Raw genomic sequence first — 22,693 nt, 5'->3', positions numbered from 1 at the left:
TGTTAAGTTCGAAACCTTCTTGAGTTTTCCATTTCATGTAGTTAACAGGCTAACAGACGAAATGGCAACAGTTGTTGAAAAACTAATATTTTTCGTCTGCATTTTCTTCCCAAGACTATTTTATTATTATATTGACGCTCTTATATCAGCATTTATTCCTGCCAAGCCCAAGAGTATTGCCGGGAAAATTGTACTGGTCACGGGGGCGGGGCATGGAATTGGCAAGGAAATCGCCTTAGAGCTTGCACGAAAAGGAGCTAAGTTAGTTTTGTGGGACGTAAACAAGGTAATCATTAGTTCAAAAATGGTTTATGTTTTATATGCAATTCCGTCCACACGCTGACACGTAAGATGGATAAATCTATTTTAAGTATCTGGTGTTCGATTCTGTTGTGCAAATGTTGACCTATGACGTATAATTTGCGTACTAGACCAGTCCAGACGACTTTATCTTACTTTCATTTTGTTTTTTACCTATATAATTGAATTGAGAATTGAAATGGGGAATGTATCAACGAGACAACAACCCGACCATAGCATTTGTAAATAAGTACACTGACCCTTATTGTCCACAATACAATGTAATAGAATCTTGTTTAGTTCAATTCAATTCAATTCAAAGTTTTATTGCCATATAAACTTTACAGTTTGTGACATATAACAACAACAAAAACAAATAAAGACAATAACTAAGTAACTCAATATATATACACAAATTCAGGTAAATATTAAAGGGTCCCCTGTCCTCAGTTCCATTGACTTTTTTATAAAGGATCCTAGTTTATTCACTTGTGTTGGTGTTGATGGGTTAAGTATATATATAACTTTGTCATTGTCAGTGAGATTAGCAAATAAATTACTTTCTCTATTAATGCAATCAAAATATGTTAATTTTTAGTGTAAACATGTATATATACATTTACAAATGGAAGTGTTTAACACCATTTACTGGCTATACTACAGCCCGTAATGCACAGTAGGTGTGTATAAACATTTTTAACGGTAACAATCCTTTAATTGAAAATTTTAAACCAATTAAATATCTTTTAATATATTTTCTGTACATACATGACATATATGTTTGTCATGTTACCTATGATCATTCAAGAAAAACACATTATTTTTATTTTTCATTTATATCCTGGTTGACTTTGAAGGGTCAAACCTTTATCTTTGTTGTTGTTTAAATTTAGAAAAAAAAATCATACAGCACTGATCTCATTTCCTGACCTTATGCTATCAGACTATCAATTTAACAAATGTGTCTGTCTGTCTGTCTGTCTGTCTGTCTGTCTGTCTGTCTGTCTGTCTGTCTGTCTGTCTGTCTGTCTGTCTGTCTGTCTGTCTGTCTGTCTGTCTGTCTGTCTGTCTGTCTGTCTGTCTGTCTGTCTGTCTGATATCTGTTCAAAGGGAAATAACTCATTTTTTAACTATCTTAGAATAAAATTTTGTCTGTCTGTCTGTCTGTCTGTCTGATATCTGTTCAAAGGGAAATAACTCATTTTTTAACTATCTTAGAATAAAAATTTTGATGAAATGCTTAACATTAATTACTTTATTTCTGTTCAAAGTGAAATAATTCATCATTTTTTAAAAGAATTGTAAAAGACTTTATATTAATATAAATGACATTTTGAATTTTTTTCCTTTTCTTTAATAAATTGTTTCAAGAATTTAATTGTAGGTTTGTTTGTTATTTTATGTAGTTTACACCATGACAAGTTATAGATCAAGTTAGAATGTTTAAAATCAAAATCAAAAAACATAATAATCTTATTGGGAGGATGACAAGTTTTTCAGCCTAGCTCCAAATTTGTTTCTCTAATGGTTAATTCTTCCAAGCATTTTCTGACAATATTTGTTGATATAAAAAGGAAGAATCTGATGTGGTAAGAGCCAATGAGACACCTCCCAACAAGAGAACAATTGACACAGAAATTAAAAAAAAGAGGTCACCATATGGCCTTCAACAATGAGCAAATCACATAGTGCATAGTCAGCTATAATTATATAAAAGGCCTTAAAATGACAGATCTAGAACAATTCAAACACCATGAATAAGGATAACTAACAGCCGAATGTATGTAAAAAAAATGACAGAAAAACAAATGTGGTATAAAGCAACAGGTACTGAATCTACTGAATCCTGATACAAAATTCTGTTTTAACAGGTTTTCAATTCATGTTTGATTAAGACAGGTTTTGCTCTACAAGAAACTATTTTGTGTTGACAGGCTAACAATGAAGAGACAGCTACAGAGATCAGAAGTATGGGAGAATCGGCTACAGCATTTGTTGTTGATGTCACGAAAACTGACGACATCCACAAAACAGCTGAACAAATGAGAAGAGAAATAGGAGATGTAGATATACTGGTGAATAATGCTGGGATTTTATATGGTGGAGAACTCTTAAAACTTAAAGAGGCTCACATAAGAAGAACGTTTGAAGTCAATACATTAGCACATTTCTGGGTAAATAAGTAATTTCTAAAGTAGTGTTATTATATTTCATATTTAAAATTGATGTGTTCTACAATTGCCTAACTATTTGATTTTCTTATGTCTTTAATTTTATAATCAAATTGCTAGATTAATGATGATAGTCTTTGTTTTATTTCTTTGCTTGTTTAACAATGTTTAAGTCTGATCTTTTATGCTCTTCAATTCACAGATGCAGCTTTGTTAATACAATGTACCAAGCATATATATATCCTTAGATTAAAGTAGTTCTAGTATTTGCTTGAACTTTCAATAAAGTATGACATTTTCCCAACTGTTTCATTCTTAAATTTGTCTTTACTATATATTTTTAGACAGTAAAGGAATTCATGCCTGCCATGTTGGAGAAGAACAGTGGACATATTGTTACCATAGCTTCCATGTCTGCTAAATCTGGGACTGCATATTTAGTAGATTACAGGTAAAAAAAAAAATAGAATTGTTGTTAGCTTTTTTCTGGGTTGATGTTTTATTAATGAGTCTAACCACATCCTCATTAAATAATTTCAATAAAGGGATAATCTCATTTCAGATTTCACATTCTTATACAAATGTAGTATGTTTTGCTGATTTGTTTTCCTATTATTACTGTGGATTCATTATTATTCGTTGGATACCAATTTTCATAGATTTTAAGGGTACAACAGAACCACGAAATTAAATATAGGTTTATATATACAGACTCGGCAAAATCATGAAATTAAATATCCACGAAAATGCAAGATTTTCTTAATCCACGAAAATTGGTACCCACGAAAATAAATAAATCCACAGTAAGCTATTTGGTTTTATCAGATACATACATGGGTTAAGTCTACTTGAGCTTTGATAATAGCATTATAGCCAGTGTGCCCTATTGGCCTAAATGTTTATCAAACATGACCTATTGGTCTTTCTGTTTATCAAATTGCAAGAAAAACGTATGAATATCATGATATAAAATGAGCTCTTAATTATATATAACTGGGCCTAAATATTTATACCTCAAAATTATGGAATGTCTGTCTAAGCCTATTTCTTTGAAATATGAATTATCCTAGCCTTTGATTTCTGTGGTCTAGCAAAGACCACTTACAATTATACCTCTATCTTTTTGATAAATCGATTTCAAATGGCTTTAGATGTTAAGATTTTGCTCAAATAAACACCAACAGAAATTACAATTTAAAACCATTTTGTGATTAATTTCAGAAAGGGCTCCCCCCGGCTGTTGATGTTTCATGTGCATGTGTGGGACTTGCATATTTGTTAATAAGTGTCAAAGCATGTGAAGTCATTTGTTTGTTATATGGCATGTTACAGAAAGTTTAAAAGTACCACTGAAATTCCATTATTTAATTACTATTAAGTACATGTAATAATACTTTTGCTATTCATTCTCTAAATGTTAAAATGGAAAAGTTTTTATGGTCAATAATTAATTGAGATTTGCTAATTTTGCATATACATGTATCACAAAAATAACACCTTACATTTTTATCAAAATTGTTGACAAAAAAATGTTTTTTTTAAATAATGTCAAATGATATTGAACTTTCAATAGTATTTTCAAACATGGTGTAATGTGTCATCCTTTGTATATTTATGTATAAATCCAACTGTTTTTAACCAATAAAAGCATATACTTGTACAGCTTATACTTCTAGAATAAAGAATGTACTTAGGTGAGGTTTTGGAATAAGTGTCAATTATTCGGACTCAGTGCTTGGTGGTTTTTTTTCTCCATACGATACAATGTAAAATATTTTGCCCGATAACACCTATTTATCTTTTAACATAAGACTTAATAACTCATATAAGATCATTTGACAAAAATTCAGCAGATTCTTTATTTTTCTTTATTTTGAGACCAAAACAATACCAATGCAAATATAAGGTAAAAGTACGAGTCAGCCTTTTCCCGCCATATTTCATAAAATCAAATAGCTTGAAAAGGGAGCTTGATCCATGACCTATCAATATTTTTAGCTTATTTTGATCCTTAACTGATACTCTTCCATCTTAAAGTGATTTGAGACCAAAACATACCAATGGAAATATAAGGTAAAAGTTTGAGTCAGCCTTTTCCCGCTATATTTCATAAAATCAAATAGCTTGAAAAGGGAGCTCTATCCATGACCTATCAATATTTTTAGCTTACTTTGATCCTTAACTGATACTCTTCCATCTAAAAGTATCAATTTTGACTTCTTGATTTTTTTAACATTACCTTAGATCACCTAAGTACATCCTTAATAGACTAATGTTCATCCTCCATTTTAAGTTGTTTGCAGTCATGTTGCAAAAATTTATGTAAAAGCCTAAATAGATTGACCACAAATGGCATTAATCTTTATTTACGCGTTCTTTTTTGTCAACGGAAATTTTAAAAGATTCCCTACAGACTCAAAAGAAGATTAAAAGCTGAATTAAATTTAAGGTTGGATATTAGTTAATGATTTAAAATTAAAGAAAGGCTCAGAGTAATAGTATAATGGGCAGGGATGATGGTGGCAAAAATGTTTATTAGGGAAAATTTCATAGTTTTTTTATGATATACAAGAATGCAATTTCTTAATATTGCAATATTGCAATACTCATGGAGTTGCATTGGTAAAAACCTTAGATTTATTTCTGAATTTCTTAACTGAGATGAAGTTAAGTCAGTAAAAATGTACTGCAATATATTGGGGTCATAAATCTCCCCTTTAGTGACACTGGGCAGAGATTGGGATAGGTCTTCCAGGCTATTTTAAAAGGTGGTACCTAACACTACAGGGAGATAACTCTGTTAAGTCAGCTAAATGTTTTAATTACGTTGTGTTGTAAAGGGAATATTTTAGCTTCACAGTGATCAAAATTGGTGTTTGTCAAACTGCTATATGGGAAGTACACCACTAAGTCATGGTCCCATTGATTTCTATGTTAAATTACTCCGTTTCAAGCAGGCACACCTCTTTTATTTTAAGTTCAAATAAAGTGGCAATCATTGCATTTCAAAGCAACACTTTATGGTGTCTTGTGCTGAAAAAAATCAACATACCTTTAATAGCATATAAGAAAGAACTGGTTCCCGAAACTTCAGATGTACCAAAACAGGTACTTCAGATCTGACAAACATACAAAATGTACCACCTCTTTAAAATTTGGTGCTGTTTATTTAATATTCAAAATTAAAAGTCCAAAAGTGTTCTACAATGATCACCAGTCCTTCAGCCTCATTTGATACCAGAAATACCTAAATATTCTACATATTTTGAAAGTTAATACACTCATGCGTAGGAACTATTTTGTGTTAAATATGTACTACTTTTTGTATGTGCTTTCTGGCTGGGCCTGAATTAGTGGTGTTACACCTATAGCCAGTGTAATTTTTCTGATAAAATGGTTGGTTCAAAATTTTTGAAATTTTTATATTTTTGTAAAAGGGTCAAAGTAGATACTTTGTCCAAATTTTATGAAAATTAAACATGCCAAATTTAATAATTTTAGTGAAAGTGTTGGATACCACCTTAAATACACTATAAATAATTGACTGCATGGTATTCGTTTGTTGTATTATTTCTATGTTTTATGTTATTTGTTTCTGTCAGCTTTTTCTCTGTTTGGTGAAAGAGATTCTGTCATTTTAAGATATGTTTAAATAGCATGAATTATCTCCCCTTACACAGGTTATGAAAGGTTGGCATGTTTTTTTAGTTTAAACAATATTTATTCAGATAAATTCATCATGATACGATATTATACAAATATATTCAGGATTCAGAAACAAGCAATTTGCTTTTACAAATCTGTCTCCTTTACAAAAATAATACACTTATATTATTTAACAATACATAAAATAAATACTGGCATGCTCTGTAATAAATATATGAATATGAAAAAGGTGAAAGAAGAATAAGAAGAAAAAAAATTAATGAGAAAAAAAAATAAAGAAAATAAAAATAAACATGTATTTTTGACTGATGTATCAAGGTGTTTGGGTATTTCATCAATTAAAAATTGCTAACAGTGTGTTCCAATTACTTCACTATAGTAACCACTAACCAGTAATAAAGTAAATTAAGATATAACCTCATATTTTTTTTATTCCTTTCGAGGATAAAAATCTCTTTTCCGTTGTATATTGTGCTTAGAAAAATAATTGTTGCAAATATGCATGTAGGCAAAACATCTGTTTGGAAAATTAGTAAGGTCGAACAAACTTTTTTTAATTTAGCAGACATTTGCATGAAAAAAATAACAACTAGCTAGTTATGTCTTATCATCTGTGGATATTTGATATTGAATAAGATTAGGCTCAAGATTTATAAACAACAATTGTATCCATGTATTTAGTTCAGTATAATGATAACGTTTCGTCGATTTAATACTTTTGGATATTAACTTTTCATGACAGCGATAATTGTATATTTCAAATTTTAAAATACTAAATTCTGATCTAATGGAGGATATTTTGATGCAAATTATTTAATTATATGATTTTTTTATTTTAAAGTTATTCAATACAAGTTAGTCCAAATAATTATGACGTCTGGCAAGGCTGTTTTAATTTTTTTGTGGGACGCCTTCATCCCAAAAGAAACTTAAAGTAACCTTGCCAGATGTCATAATTATTTGGACTAAATACAAGTTTGTTATAGGAAATAGAAATAAAATAAAGTTTACTAATTTCAGTTAAATGAAATTTTAATATTTTATTTGATTTTTCAAAAGCGCTTCAAAATATGCAGCGTATGGATTTACAGAAGCTCTGCAAGAAGAAATACTAAAACTAGGAAAAGATGGAGTGAAAACTACAACTGTCAATCCTATGTTTGTTGCTACTGGTCTAGTTAAAGAACCAAAAGACAAGTAAGTCACTGAATTGTAATGGGGGAATAACACACTTTAAAGGGAGATAACGTAATGCACAGGTGGTACTCATATATTTCCTTTAAACTGATAAAAATGTAATACCAAAAACACTGAAAAATGTCAAAAGTATACTTTTTACGATCAACAGCACAGTTCTACTTATTTCAATGTATTGTGGTATTATTTGAACACAACTTTGAATTATGTTAATTGTAAAAACCTAATCGATGATTATTATTATTTTACGTCATAATAATGGTAATTCATGTATTTCACATTTAAGGACTGACTGTAATATTTTTTTTGTTTATAAAGAAATAACATAAAAAAATTTGGTGCACACTGAATAACGCGCGTAGTGGGTTATTTAACAGTGTGCACCACATTTTTTATGTTATTTCGAATAGACAGAAAAAATATTACAGTCATTTCTTATAATTTAATTCTAAATTTTATTTTAAACCGTAGAAAACCATGAAAAAACGTTGATGACGTCACGGTCACATGACTAAATTATGTCTATAGGCTGATAACAAAATAACGTCAGCCAATCAGAAGACATGTTACATCCAAAATTAAATTATTTGTTTACATAGAATATCCTTTAATGAAATTATACTTATGATTTCCTTTGACATTAAGATGAGTTTGGATGCCTTTCTTGTATTTTTCAGGGTTTATCCAATTTTAAAACCAAAAGAAGTTGCCTTAGAAACAGTAAAAGGGATTATGTATGACCAGGAATTTGTTTACATTCCAAGATCTTTAAACATATCACTAAGAGTGGCAGGGTAAGTTATAGAAATACAGGATTTTGATACTAAAATTAGAAGATGTGGTATAGTTGCCAATTAGACAATTCTCAACCAGAGACTCTATGACTCAGAAATCAACAGCTATAGGTCATGGTATGGTCTTAAACTTACTTTGAATTCATTTTTTGCTCACCTGGCCCTGGATGTCGTAGTTCACGTTTTACATTTTGAACTTTTTCTAGAGAACCACTGAATGGAATGAAACCAAAAATGGCTTGAATGTTCCTTTTGAGGTGCTGACCAAGTGTTGTTACTTTGTAGTCGATCCATCATCCAAAATGGCCACCAGCTGGGAACTTAGTTAAACACAGGACCCTATGGGAAATGATACAAAAGTCTTCTTTTAGAGAACAACTGAATGGACTGAAACCAAACATGGCATGAATGTTTCTTTTGAGATGGTGACCAAGCGTTGTTACTTTGTAGCCAATCCATAATCCAAGACGGCCACCAGCAGGGAGTTCAGTTTAACATAGGACCCTATTGAAAATGCATACAAAAGTCTTCTTTTAGAGAACCATTGAATGGAATGAAACCCAATGTAGCATGAATGTTCCTTATGAGGTGCTTACCAAGTTTTGTAACTTTGTAGCCAAATTTTATCTTTTTTATATGATCGCAAAAACCCAAGTACAGTCAGGTGAGCGATACAGGCTCTTGAGAGCCTCTAGTTTTTTAAAGGTGTCAATGTTCTTATCTGTAGAGAAAGTGTTTAAGGGTACTGTAAACTTCAACTCTAATCGTGGGATTTCATTTTTTTGTATCGGGGTAAATGTAAAGGAATTAAGATGTTCAACTAGAAACAAATCAACAAAATCAAGTAAATTTTGTATCCTAAACCTCAATTCACAAAAATGAATTAATCCACTTGCACATGGTTTTGATAAAGTTCAGAAAACTTGCCTCCAAGAAAATCACATTTTTGTCCATACTTATAAAATGTGATAATTTGTAACCCTTCTGATTCTAGTCATGAAATATTTGCAATCTGTCATCTATTTTAGCATATATTAATTTATGAACTTATTTTAAGTTATTTTTTTCTTTTCAGATTATTCCCAAGAAAATTTCAAAGATTTTTAAAGACCTTTGCAGAACAGGGAATTAAGCCTCAATATGACCCACACAGCAAATCAGATTAGATTCCCTCTAGTTTTTCAATTCTAAAGAAATATTTTGAATGCAATATGCAACCAGGTTTTCTAGTGTGCAAACTGTCATATGAAACAAGGATTCAGAATTTTTATGTAGTTTTTTTTTATAAAAAGTTAGCTGGGCTGACATCATAAAACTTACAGTGTGTTTGAAAATACAATTGGTAATTTATTATCTGATAAAGTGAGGAAATCAGTAAATATTTTAGGAGTTCACGAATGTCATCTATTAGTAAGTGAGAACCTTAGCTGAGAGTATTCTCTATTTATGGTTATCTTTAATCAGAGAAGAACATTTCAATGGACTTTTTAATACTAAGTGTAAAACATAGTGACATCCTCTTCTATTGTATATTTGCTATGACCAATGAAAGTTTGGCCATGACAAACAAATATTATTCTAATGACATATATTTGGGCATTTGATATGCATACATTTAATTCATGACATTTTTGAGAAATATCATCTTCTACTGTTTATTTGTCATGATCAATGAAAGTTTGGATATGAGAAAAGAAAATTATTGTTCTAATGACATATATTAGGGGCATTTGATATGCATACATTTAATTCATGACAATTTTTATTGAAATATTAAGTTTTGATGTTAGCAACTTGAAGAGATTTACATTCCACAGTTTTGATAATGATTTATAATTTATATTAATTAGTTCCTTTAAATGAACAGTATATTGTACAACTGTATAAAACCAAAAACTTTTTATAGCATGACAATATTTATTGAAATATTAATTGATGTTAGCAACTTGAAAATATTTACATTCTAGAGTTTTTATAATGATTTATAATTTATATTTTTTAGTTCCTCTATATGAACAGTATGACTGTGTAAAACCCAAACTTTTTTATGGCAAAATATTGATTATAAGTAGTGCAGGACCTTTAAGTTAAAAGTGTTGTTTTTGAAAGAGTTACGGTTGTATCTCCCTGTCTGTTACATTTACATGATACATAAGCAGAAGTAAAGGATGTTTGCTACCCATGTTTTGACTTTTTGTCATATTTCAGAATCCGCTAGTTTTATCCATTCAGTCATTGTAGTACCAATGAAAATTTTGCTAACTATCCCCTACTTTTCTTTCCATAATTTTATTGCATATAATTTAAAAAGCCATATTCAAAAATCTTATAAAACCCTGGTTATATTTTTATTAGTTTTGAAAAAAAAATATGTCAATATTATATGTATGAAAAATCTACAGAGAATTATTTCCCATCAAATTTCCAATTGATTATGTTTTAAAATCAAGGACACAGACCTGTCATTTTTATATACTTTTCAATTTCTGTTTTTTATATTCTATCAATTTATAATTTAATTTTTGATGTAACGCATCTTCTGATTGGCTGACATTATTTTGTTATGAGCCCATATACATAATTTAGTCATGTGACCGTGACATCATCAATGTTTTTTTTATGGTTTTCTACGGTTAAGAATGGAATTTAGAATTAAATTATAAGAAATGACTGTAATATTTTTTCTGTCTTTTCGAAATAACATAAAAAATGTGGTGCACACTGTAAATAACCCGCTATGCCTGTTATTCAGTGTGCACCGCATTTTTTATGTTATTTCTTCATAGACAGAGAAAATATTACAGTCATTCCTTAAATAACAGTCTTTAAAAAAGCTTGTTATTTTAAAACAGAGTAGCAAACATCCTCAGCTATGTACCTCGTTTTTAAAACGAATCTATTTACTATAGGCATACAAATAAACATTCCATGCTGATTATAAGAACAAAGATTGATAGACCTTTACAAAGAATTTTTGTTTAATATGTATTCCTATAAAACCCTTGATAATAACCATTTTAATCTTCAATGAACCTTCTTTGCATTTGAATAACAAGAATAAAAATCTGTGTGTATGTCTGTCCTAAATCAGATTAAAGTTTGGGTTTAAGGTAGTTTTTAGTCACATTAACATAAAGATATTTCATAAGTTCATACACATGTTCATTTTGAAGAAAACTGTTTAATAAATATGCCAAATTAGGAATTCAAAGACCATGAAATTAGGATAAATTCATAATGCATATCAGATAGGTGTTAGGTAGGTTAAAGGTTTGCTTGAATGTAGTGTCAAAATGAAATTTATCAGTTGTGGATTCAGGGGCATGCATACATTTATTATGTGGGTATTATTTTTTCTTAGAATAAGTAAATTGTATTTTTGTGGACATAAAATGTCATGATTTTGTCAAAATCTACACACAAACCAGAAGAAAATAAGTGGATAATATGTTGTTTTTGGTTTTGGTAGGCGGCTTACTTATAAATGTAGTAATCGCGCCTTACAATGTAAATGTGGGTAATATAGCAATGGTGTACTGACATATGAAGTCTCTAAGGACATTAGCTGAAATGGGGCTTTCGTTAGTAGAAGCCATATTAATTAAAAAATATGTAATTTATTGAACATTTGAATTTGCGGTTCAACAATATACATGGTTCATGAACGTTGCCATGAATAAAATATAATCCATGGTATCCAAAATAGAGGAGTTGTAAACTGTCCTCAGATCCTTAACTATCCTGGTACTTTTGATAACTATTGTACTTTGCAGTATTATAATAGTCATATCTTTAAAGCTCAATTTTTTTATATACTTTTTTTTTTTTTAAATTTACTTTATTCTGCATGTTTTGATATAGTAAGTCAAAAAAATATTTTTATATTATATTAAACTATAATATAAGTGTTATTTTATCATGTTTATTCAACGTTTGTCTTTATACTGCCTTGTTAAACATTACAGCCTGTATAAATAAAACGAATTAGCAATATATAAGTTGATTGTTTTAATTACATGTGAATACAAAGCCTTAAACCATGGTACATGTGACTGTATATATGTAATCACTAGGAGCTGGGGGAGTGGCAAACCCCAATTTTCTTCTCATATGTGTAAATGTGTTGTATTTTATATGAAAACAAACTTTATGTTGTTCATATGTGATTCTTGTTTTTATATTGATTAGACCGTTGGTTTGGTTTTACACTAGTAATTTTTGGGGCCCTTGATAGCTTGCTATTCGGAATTAGCCAAGGCTCTGTGTTGAAGACCTTACCTTGACCTACAATGGTTTAGTTTTATAAATTGTGAATTGGATGGAGAGTTGTCTCATTGGCACTCATACCACATCTTCCTATATCTATTTTTTTTAATGTTTTTAGTAATATGTGGATCGAGTGCTAAGACCTTTGCATGTTAAAATTCATTGCAACAACTCTTTTAAGATGTCAGTATTGGGTCTGTTTCAACAATATGTACCCTCAGCTTTAGTACTTTTCACCTCTCTTTTATTCTTTAAACCAACATAAACTTATTTTCCACATGTGGAGCAAGATCTGCTTACCCTTCAGGAGCAACTGAGATCACCCCCAAGTTATGGTTGGGTTCCTGTTGCTTAGCCTAAATTTTTCAATTTTGTGTTTTGTGTACTATTGTTTGTCTGTTTGTCTTGTTCTTTTTAGCCATGGGATTGTCAGTTTTTTTTTTCGATCTATGAGTTTGAATGTCCCTTTGGTATCTTTCGTCCCTCTTTTACAGTAGCAATTAAAATGTCTTGCTTTATTCAGGTTGACCAACAATCTAGCTTTTGTATGAATTGTTGATTCGTTCTTGTCCTCAATTTTGGATGAAATATTTGCTGCTGGACATCAAACTAGTAATCATCATTATGAAATTATATATTCAGCTTGCTTAGAAATGTTTACTGTATAAATATCTATATGTGTGTCACATTCAATGATTTTTTTTAAATATCCCACCCCCATTCGGACACTCATGTGCTGTTTAGCCTTCATGCTCATACATTCCAAAGTAGAGTGATGAAACAACTAGGACAAGGGATGTAAAAGAATTAGTTTAAATAAAAATGAAAGGAGGCACTGAAATGAATAATGTAGAATGCTTAATGTCTTGTGACAAAAAAGGGTAGCATGACCAGGATAAAGACTTCTTAATGTTAAGTCAATACTAGTATGCTATGAGCATGATGATGTCGATAAGGGAGGGGCAATCCCTATATAGCTACATATATGGTTTATGCATAGATTTTTTACACGTTTCCCTAGAATATTTCTTATAAGTGGTATGATTCAAAGACTAAAAGGGGTGTCAAAATTATTATTTGTTGTTATAAATATAACCTGTTTATATATAAGTACTTATAATTATATATGGTCATAATTAGAAATTAACTGTAAACCAAACTTTATGTTTCGGAATTTTTGGTCCTCAATGTACTTCAACTTCGTACTTTATTTGTCCTTTTAAACATATACTTATTCGAGCGTTACTGCTGAGTTTTTAGTAGACGAAATGCGTGTCTGGCGCAGATAAAAAAAATCAATTCTGGTGTCTTTACTGAGTTTATTTATCTTAGGTATGCAGTAATATACGTACCAATTCATCCTTGTTTTAATTATCATATCACACCCGACAACTTTTGTCTTCGGCTTCAGTTCCTAACTTTGAAATTTTTCATTGTGCAACTACATGATTTCTTGCAAAGAATTACTTGCAGTTCACCTTTGGTGACAGACATGCTATTGCAGTTTGAAACCGTTTATGATTTCTGTTAGGATTTAATTACAATAGCTATAAATTGTTGGGTACGTTAGAACATATACCACATGTCCCATACGGCTGGAAAGTGAAACGGAAAATCCCAATGTGGCTGTATATTTAATATAACACCGGAAAGTATCCAAAGAGAAAAGTACATGGTCTACAGTATGCAAAAAACAGGTCATTGGTTTTCTCGTTTCAATTGTATAATACTTTGTCATGTCGACAGTTTGTTTTATCACGGACGATATGGCTTTTGCATATAGTTGAAGATCGCACAGTGACCTATAGTTGCTTACATTCATTTCATTTGGACTAGGATAGTTGTCTCAATGTCAGTCAAATGTACCTCCTTATTTACATAATATTAAAGATTATATGTATATTTTGTAGTTCATCAAAATCAGCTGTATTCGGATTTACCGATGCTTTACGTGAAGAGATTTTGAAATTAGGAAAAACTGGAGTGAAAACTACAACAGTTTGTCCATCATTTGTTTCTACTGGAATGGTTAAGCAGATTAAGGACAAGTAAGCCAACTCAAAATTACCACACATTTTGTCTATGAAGGTCTTGATTGTGTTTACAAATAATACAGAATTTAATTGGCAAAATAATAGAGAATGAAAGATAAAAATTGAGAATAAAGGACAAACAATTAAAAAAAGATATAATTTAAGGGCAAAAAAAAATAAGAGAAAAGTGGCCAATAATGAGATTCGGGAATATGGAGAGTGTCGAATTTTGAAAAAAGCTTGAAAAATAAAGAACATAAATTTTCTGAATCTGGTTCTGAAAAATGAACAAAAGACACTCCACCTCCTTTCTAAATGCGGGACAGATGGAAAATTGAGATTTTAAATTGGTCGTTATCTTTTTAAGAAAATTACGACTAAAATTGAGTAAGTTTTTATTTACAACTTATTATTAAACGGTTAAAATAGTTAAATGCACATTGAAATATAAAACACGAAAAAAATATGAGTTCTATATTACAGCTTTATAGATGTTTTGGAAATAAAATTCAAATCAATGTTCCTTAAATAAAGGCAACAGTAGTATACCGCTCTTCGAAATTCATTAATCGACTGAGAAAAAAACTAATCCGGGTTACAAACTCAACTGAGAGGAAATCAACGAAACAACAGAAACACACACAGAAACGATATATAAGATAACAACTGCCATTTTCCTGACTTGGTACAGGACTTTTAAGAAAAAAATGGTGGGTTGAATCTGGTTTTGTGGCTAGCCAATCATCGCCCTTTTATGGCAATATTAAATATGGAATTGTCAATATGTATAGGTTAATGGAAATTTCTACACCGGAAACAGTGGGCGCTGAAGTCGTTAAAGGTATTCAGTGTGAGGAAGAGCATGTTTATATACCTAGAGACCTCCATTTTGGATTGAAACTGCAAATGTAAGTTATGAATTAATCAAATTTATGTATATAGTCAAATTTATGGTCAATACAAGAATAGAAAATTTGAGACTGATAAAGTGTTGACATCAAAACGTAAAAACAAGAAATCCGGAAAACATGAAGGCTTAAACAGATATGAAATGTTAAGGATAGTAGTCTTGTGTAAATTGTTTTGCTTTTGGCATGTCGGAGCTTGTCATGACATAATATGCCATATGGCGGCCATGTTCATTGTCGTACACAGATTGACGTATAGTTATGATAGTTGCATATTTCTACGTCATTTTGCCTGATGGACATTTCTAGCATTGCCAAATACACCACATCTTCTTTCTTCATATGACAATAAAAATATAAGACAAGAAACAAACAACCAAATTAAATATACTAGACACATCAAATACAATGTATACAATGTGTAGACAACGCAAGCTTTTTAAGTCCCGCCTACGATAAACACAAGCACACCATAAGCACATAGCAAGTACCTGGAAAGATCTCAATGTAATTTTGCCCCACCTACGATAGTACCTGGTCTGTGCGTCCGTTCGACCGTCCGTCCGTTCGTCCGTTCGTCTGTTCGTTCATCCGTTCTTTCGTTCGTCTGTCCCGCTTCAGGTTAAAGTTTTTGATCAAGTTAGTTTTTGACGAAGCTGAAGTTCAATCAACTTAAAACTTAGTACACATGTTCATTATGATATGATCTTTCTTATTTCAAACCCAAATTTGACTTTTGACCCTAATTTCATGGTCCACTGAACATAGAAAATGAAAGTGTGAGCTTCAGGTTGAAGTTTTTGGTCAAGTTTGTTTTTGATGAGTCGAAGTCCAATCAACTTGACACTTAGTACACATGTTCCCTATGATATGATCTTTCTACTTTTAATGCCAAATTAGATTTTCCCCAATTTCACGGTCCATTGAACATGGAAAATATTAGTCTGAGTGGGGCATCTGTGTACTTTGGACTTGTTTCTACTGTGTTAACAAACAAGACATTATATAAGAACATTCATAAACAAACAAATTCACATTTTTAAAAGCTAAATTTAAGTTTTGGTGTTGTAACCCGCAATAATAGGCGTAGTTCTGAGATACAGATATAAAACGAAACATGCTTAGTATGCTACATGCTCCACTATAATTGATTGGCTTAATATTCATTTATAAATCTTTCATACCATGAACTAGTCCTAAATTTTAATTATTAATAAAAAAATTGTGTGAAGACATTGTTCATTGTATCTTTAAACTTTTTATATTGAATTTTTAGGTTCTTTCCACTCAAGTTTGTAAGATGGTTGAAAGAATTTGGAGAACAAGGCATCGTCCCACAGTATGATCCGAATTCATAAATTACAAAAAAAAAGCTTTTTGAGTGTTTTACATGATGCAATATATTAGTGCAATTATATAATAAATTTATGTGTCATGTGTATTAGTTACAATCTTTTTGATCCATTGCTGTGATGTCCGCCTTTTCATTCTCAATTGCTTCTTTTTAATGAAATGAACACTACCTAAGTTTGACTAAATGCATCATTTTACTGAACATGCTCTTATCCATTGTATCCTCCTTTATTTGGCCTTTTTAACTTCTTTTCACTGATGAGTCTTTTGTAGACTAAACGTGCGTCTGGCGTAAATACAAAATTGAATCCTAGTATCATTGATGAGTTCATTTACAACCACTGGGTCGATGCCACTGTTGGTGGAGTTTTAATTCCCCCGAGGGTATCACAAACCCAGTAGTCACCACTTCTGTGCTGACATGAATTATCATTGATATGGTCATATTTATAAATTTACTGTTTACAAAAAATTGAGATTCTTAGGCTTTACTACCGCAGCAATAGATTACCTAAGCTGTATTTGGCAAACCTTTTAGGAATGGTGGTCATTTAAATTTGTTGGGCCTTTTTTTACTTATTTGGATTCGAGCGTAGCTGATGTGTCTTTTGTCGCCTGGCGTAAAAACACAATTTAATTTTGGTATCTATGATGAGTGTATTTATATAATTGTGACCTATCATGTACCACATCAACAGTGAAGTTTTTTTTTCTACATGTACGCCATTGAGTTAAATAATATAGCTATACCTTGCTTGTTAATTGCGTACAACGCTTAGTGACAAATATTTCATGTGAAATAAGGACGAGAATAAAGGACAAGGTACGATAAGACCTGTTTTGGCCCCCTATTTTCTCATTTTTCAAATTCTGTTTTGGAAAGCTACTTATTATGTTAAAACATTCCCTGATGTTTGAAGTTTGTTATGATGAACTTCAAAATCACTAATTTTCGCAACTGGGTGAGGTGAGGGGGGTTAACCTTCTGCTATCATTCAAATATTGTAATTATTATTGCTTTTGCAGGTTTTACAAAAAACTGTTATTTTTTTAGTGCCTGCGCCAACTTGACCAAGGAATTGTTTTATTCCAATGTCATTAGAACTGTTTTTGCTATTTAAATCGCAATATTTTTTTCTGGGTCACATAGACACACGCTATTTATATTTAAGAAACAATGGTCAAAAATCGATATTTTTCCTTCTTTTGGCGTTTTTGATGCTCTTTTATTCCCCTAACCTCGCCCATTTTCTGAAATTAATGGTTTTAAAGTTCAGTTAAACTAACTTCAAACTTAGGGCATATTTTGTGATAAGTAGCTTTCCAAAGCAAATTTAGAAATATGAAAAAAGGGGGGCCTTAAAATGGGCCTTATCGTAAATTGTCCTTTAACAATAAACCAATTTAAAGGTTAAACTTCGTCTAGCTGTGGCTGCATATGTATTCTTCCACGGGCATGTTTTCCTCCACAGAGCCAAACATACTTCCCTATCAGCGTGACTCTAACTATGGGATGGGAAAGGCTAGGGTGACAGTAATTTGGTATCAAAGTCACACACGAACGGAACTCACAATAGCATACTGTAAACCAACTTATTTTCGCGGATACTTTGTTTGCGCGTTTTACGATTTTTTGTCCTCTTCGCGGCTACTTAATTTCACGATTATCTTATCTACTTGATGTAGTTTGATAAGTAAAGATCCAAGTTAAACATATTCGCGACGGTTTATATTCGCGTTATTTTTCTACTCCCGAATGTCGCGAAAATAAATCGCTCGCGAAAATAAGTTGGTTTACAGTACGGTGTAACAAGGTTATGTATGCATTTATAGCGTATTGTTCGGTGTGAGCCAAGGCTCCTTGTTGAAGGCCGTACATTGGCCTATAATGGTTTACTTTTATAAATTGTTATTTGGATGAAGAGTTGTATCATTGGCACTCACACCACATCTTCCTATATCTATTCTACGATTCAAAATACTGAAACAACAGATATGTACCAGCAAATGCATGTCCTGCTTGGCATTTGTGTGTAAAGAGCTATATAAGTTAACGGTAAATTAAACCTTTGCCTTCAATAATTATAATTAGGTCTTTCCTCCTTTCCATTTTTAATATTTTAATATCAAAATAGATCTTTACTGGTGGAAAGAATTCAATTGTTCTCTGAACAATTGGTTTTTAATTGCCATTAATATTTCTTCTTTTTTTTAAAAGCCTTCATATACTGGAATCACGTTGAAATTATTTTTTTACCAAAAATTGTAAAATAAAAAAAATACTTTGGTACAAAAAGAGGGACGAAAGATACCAGAGGGACAGTCAAACTCGTAAATCTAAAACAAACTGACAACGCCATGGCTAAAAATGAAAAAGACAAACAGAAAAACAATAGTACACATGACACAACATAGAAAACTAAAGAATAAACAACACGAACCCCACCAAAAACTAGGGGTGATCTCAGGTGCTCCGGAAGGGTAAGCAGATCCTGCTCCACATGCGGCAACCGTCGTGTTGCTTATGTGATTACAAATCCGGTAAATAGTCTAATTCGGTAGGTCAAATTCATGAAAGGGAAGGGGATTGTAGTTACGACGTAAGGAACATATCCGATATCATTTGTGAAACGGTTATTCCATAACGGTCAACCAACTCGTGATGGCGTCCGTAAAATTTACGAAGGGATGATTTCAACTTCACCATTTGGAACTCTTGGTTTAATAGCTTCCTTGTGAGCAGTAACCCTCTATCAAGAAAATCGTGATAGGAAATGCAAGCACGGGAAAATCGTATCAATTTGGAGATATATACCCCGTATGCAGGTGATGCTGGAATGTTGCTACTTAGAAATGGAAAGTTCACAATTGGAAAGCTGAAATCATCGCTTTTGTCATAAAGTTTTGTCTTCAACCGACCCTCATTGATGTAAGTCAAGATAAGAATCATTTCTTGTGTAGAGAATTGTGGATTTAACCTGGTTTTACTGCTAGCTAATAAATTCATCATATATACGAGGATTGAAATTTTGTATTTGCGCCAGACGCGCGTTGTTTTTTTCTACAAGGAACTTATGGGTGACACTCGAATCTCAAAACGTTAAAATGGCCAAATAAAGTACGTAATTGATGAGCAATGAGGACCAAAAATTCCAAACTGATCTGCCAAATACAGCCAAGGTTTTCTATTCCTGAGGTAGAAAAGCCTAACGATTAACCTCTCACTTGTGTGACAATCGCATAAAATATATGCTAGTCTAATGTCAATCGTTTGGACAATTCTTTCGTCAAACATGCAGATGATACGGAAATGTACCATTAGTGACATTAGTTGTACGGAATTCTATGAAGTTTAAAATACCAACAAGGCAAGTCTTCCGATTTGCTTTGTTGTTCAATGTAATGTTTATTGAAGCAATGAAGGACTTATGATTGGCCAACATGTTATCCTTGTCAAATCATATGCTGATTTATTCATAATTTTTTTTACAAGACCCTCGTAGTAGTATGATGTATTACTTGAAGCTTTGTCCGCAGGAACAATACAAGCCTTATCTTGAAGATATGATAGATATTTCACAGCCTCTTTGTCTCTTAAAACGGATTTTGGTCGATCATTAACACAGTTTGTCAACTTATGAAAGCGAGGTTTTATCAGATACCTCAATTGACGTATAATTCACTAATTGACGTATATTGGTATAGACCAATTGATGTATAATGCAAGTTTTTTGTAATTAAATGCTAGTGTGAGATAGGAGCATATTTTTGCAACTTGCAACCTTTTTCATGACCCTTATTGAGTCCTCCAAAAGTTTCAGTTTTGTCAAAGCCTGTTGCATCTTTTGAGAATGCATGTGTACAACAATTCTTTTGTTGAAACATTTGTGCTATTGACCATGATTGACTTTTGATAATGAAAGTTAAGTATTAACAAAGAGCTCCATTCACCTGTGTTGTACTCATGATCACATGGCTGCAGACAGTAATGATGTCCATTGAGAGGTGATTACAGGTAAATCAAGAATTGAAGAGATAACAATAGAAGAAACTTCAAATATAATTATTGATTAAATGCAATATGTTATGTTAAAATACTAAACTAGGAATGTTTGACAAGTTTTCATACCACATATTATGGTTTTAAGAAAACAATGCTCCATTTTGGTGGAATAATTTGTTTTGAAAAACAAAGAATTATACACCAATTGGTCTATACCATTATATGTCAATTGGTGGATTATACGTCAATTGGTGATTATTCCTGACCTGTTTAGCCCATGCTCTAGTGTAGTCCTCATTGTAATCAATGATTGATTTGAAGTTATGGTTCAAATTTGAATGTTGGGGTTATCTAGACTAAGGATTATGATATATCATCTTTCAGAGATGGTCATGTTGAATCATGTTTAGATTCCAAGTAATAACTTGGCCAGATGGGCTGTATATATAAGGCGATATCAGATGTATTTTTAAGTATTGTTCTAAATCGAGGTCCTACAATGCTTGCTTATAGTTGAAAACTTTCGGTGCCATGGTTTTGTTGTAAAAGAAGGGCGTAAGATACCAGAGGGACATTCAACCTCATAGATTATAACTAAACTGATAACGCCATGGCTAAAAAAATATAAGGACAAACAGACAAATAATAGTGCACAAGACACAACATAGAAAACTAAAGACTTAGCAACACGAACCCCACCAAACACTTGATGTAATCGCAGGTGTTTCGGAAGGGTTAGAAGATCCTGTTCCACATGTGGCACCAATGGTGTTGTAACTGTAGGATACACTAGGAACAGCCTGATTTTGAAACTAAAGTAAAATTTTAGATGTTACCTCTTTGTGATGTTGAACGTTGTTGATGTTGATTGCATCAATTCTTTTATTAGTAATCTGATCAGGGCGGAATTTCCTATTTTCCTCATGTGTAGGTTCCAATCTTACTTCTTAAAAAGGGCACCACAGAACTTGCATCAGAAATTATTCCTCCAAGTCTGTTTATTGCAGAAAAACGTATTTATGCATCCTTGATAAATTGCATATTCTCTCAAAGATTTTACAGGCAGTGGGAAAAGAAAAGTTCTAATGTAATGTAATACTACATGGAGATGAACTTGTGAAAGAAGGTCAATAAAGCTCTTAGAGGTTTATCAAGATTGGGAAGACTTTTCTACATTGTAGACCGATGGTAATGTTTTGACTATGACTCCGTTTTTGTCCTAAATCAGTATTAAATAAGCTCTTTACATTTACATTGCTGCAAGCTGGACTTGACAAATTCCCTACTCCTTTGTTGTTTTCATTGCAACCATATGGTATTGCAGTTCCTTATCTTTTAGTGTAGGGCTAATTGTGTGGTGATAACTGTTCTCGCTGATGCATACTTTTAAAGAAGGAGCACGTCCAGGCTGATTTAAATGATAATAAAGAACCCGGAATTGAGTGTCTTTATCATCAGACCTTTAACGCAAAATATTTCTACTTTCATCCACTTTAAAACAAGGTTCAATTCACAATTTTATACATAAGAAAATGCCTGTTCAAAGTCAGGAATATAACAGTTGTCAAATAAGAGAGGCGAAAGATACCAGAGAGACAGTCAAATTCATAGATCGAAAAAAAAACTGACAACGCCATGGCAAAACATCCATTCGTTTCATGTGTTTTTGAGCTTTTGATTTTGCCATTTGATTAGGGACTTTCCCTTATAAATTTTCCTCGCAGATAAGGGTTTTTGTGATTTTACTTTTTACGCAAGTTGGGAATATTTGAGTCTAGGGTGACTTCATCTTTTTGAAGGAATTTAAAGTGCAATTATTTTATGAAAATCACCCTTATTTCAGTTCTTTTTTGGTCACAGGGGATCCCTCCGATAGTTCAAACAAAATTGCTGTGATCATTAATCAGATCATATTCAAGCAATGTCATGCAAGTTGTTGATTATATGTTTTGTTTTCCATGAAATTTATTGAATCATCGACAGACTAATGTAACACAGCAGA

The 22,693-nt window shown here is 31.8% G+C and overlaps 1 protein-coding gene across 1 annotated transcript; it reads left to right on the top strand.

The window, feature by feature from the left end:
- LOC134691294 (17-beta-hydroxysteroid dehydrogenase 13-like) lies at positions 1 to 9,409 on the top strand. The gene is made up of 6 exons (XM_063551747.1): positions 1 to 286; positions 2,235 to 2,474; positions 2,816 to 2,922; positions 7,197 to 7,334; positions 8,012 to 8,128; positions 9,204 to 9,409. The coding sequence occupies exons 1-6, from the start codon at positions 62 to 64 to the stop codon at positions 9,292 to 9,294; spliced, it is 918 nt and encodes a 305-aa protein (XP_063407817.1). The 5' UTR covers positions 1 to 61; the 3' UTR covers positions 9,295 to 9,409.
- Positions 9,410 to 22,693: the final 13,284 nt, after the last annotated feature.

This window comes from Mytilus trossulus, chromosome 11 (genome assembly GCF_036588685.1).
Source record: "Mytilus trossulus isolate FHL-02 chromosome 11, PNRI_Mtr1.1.1.hap1, whole genome shotgun sequence".
Classification (NCBI taxonomy): domain Eukaryota; kingdom Metazoa; phylum Mollusca; class Bivalvia; order Mytilida; family Mytilidae; genus Mytilus; species Mytilus trossulus.
This window is presented reverse-complemented; position numbering and strand designations above follow the sequence as displayed.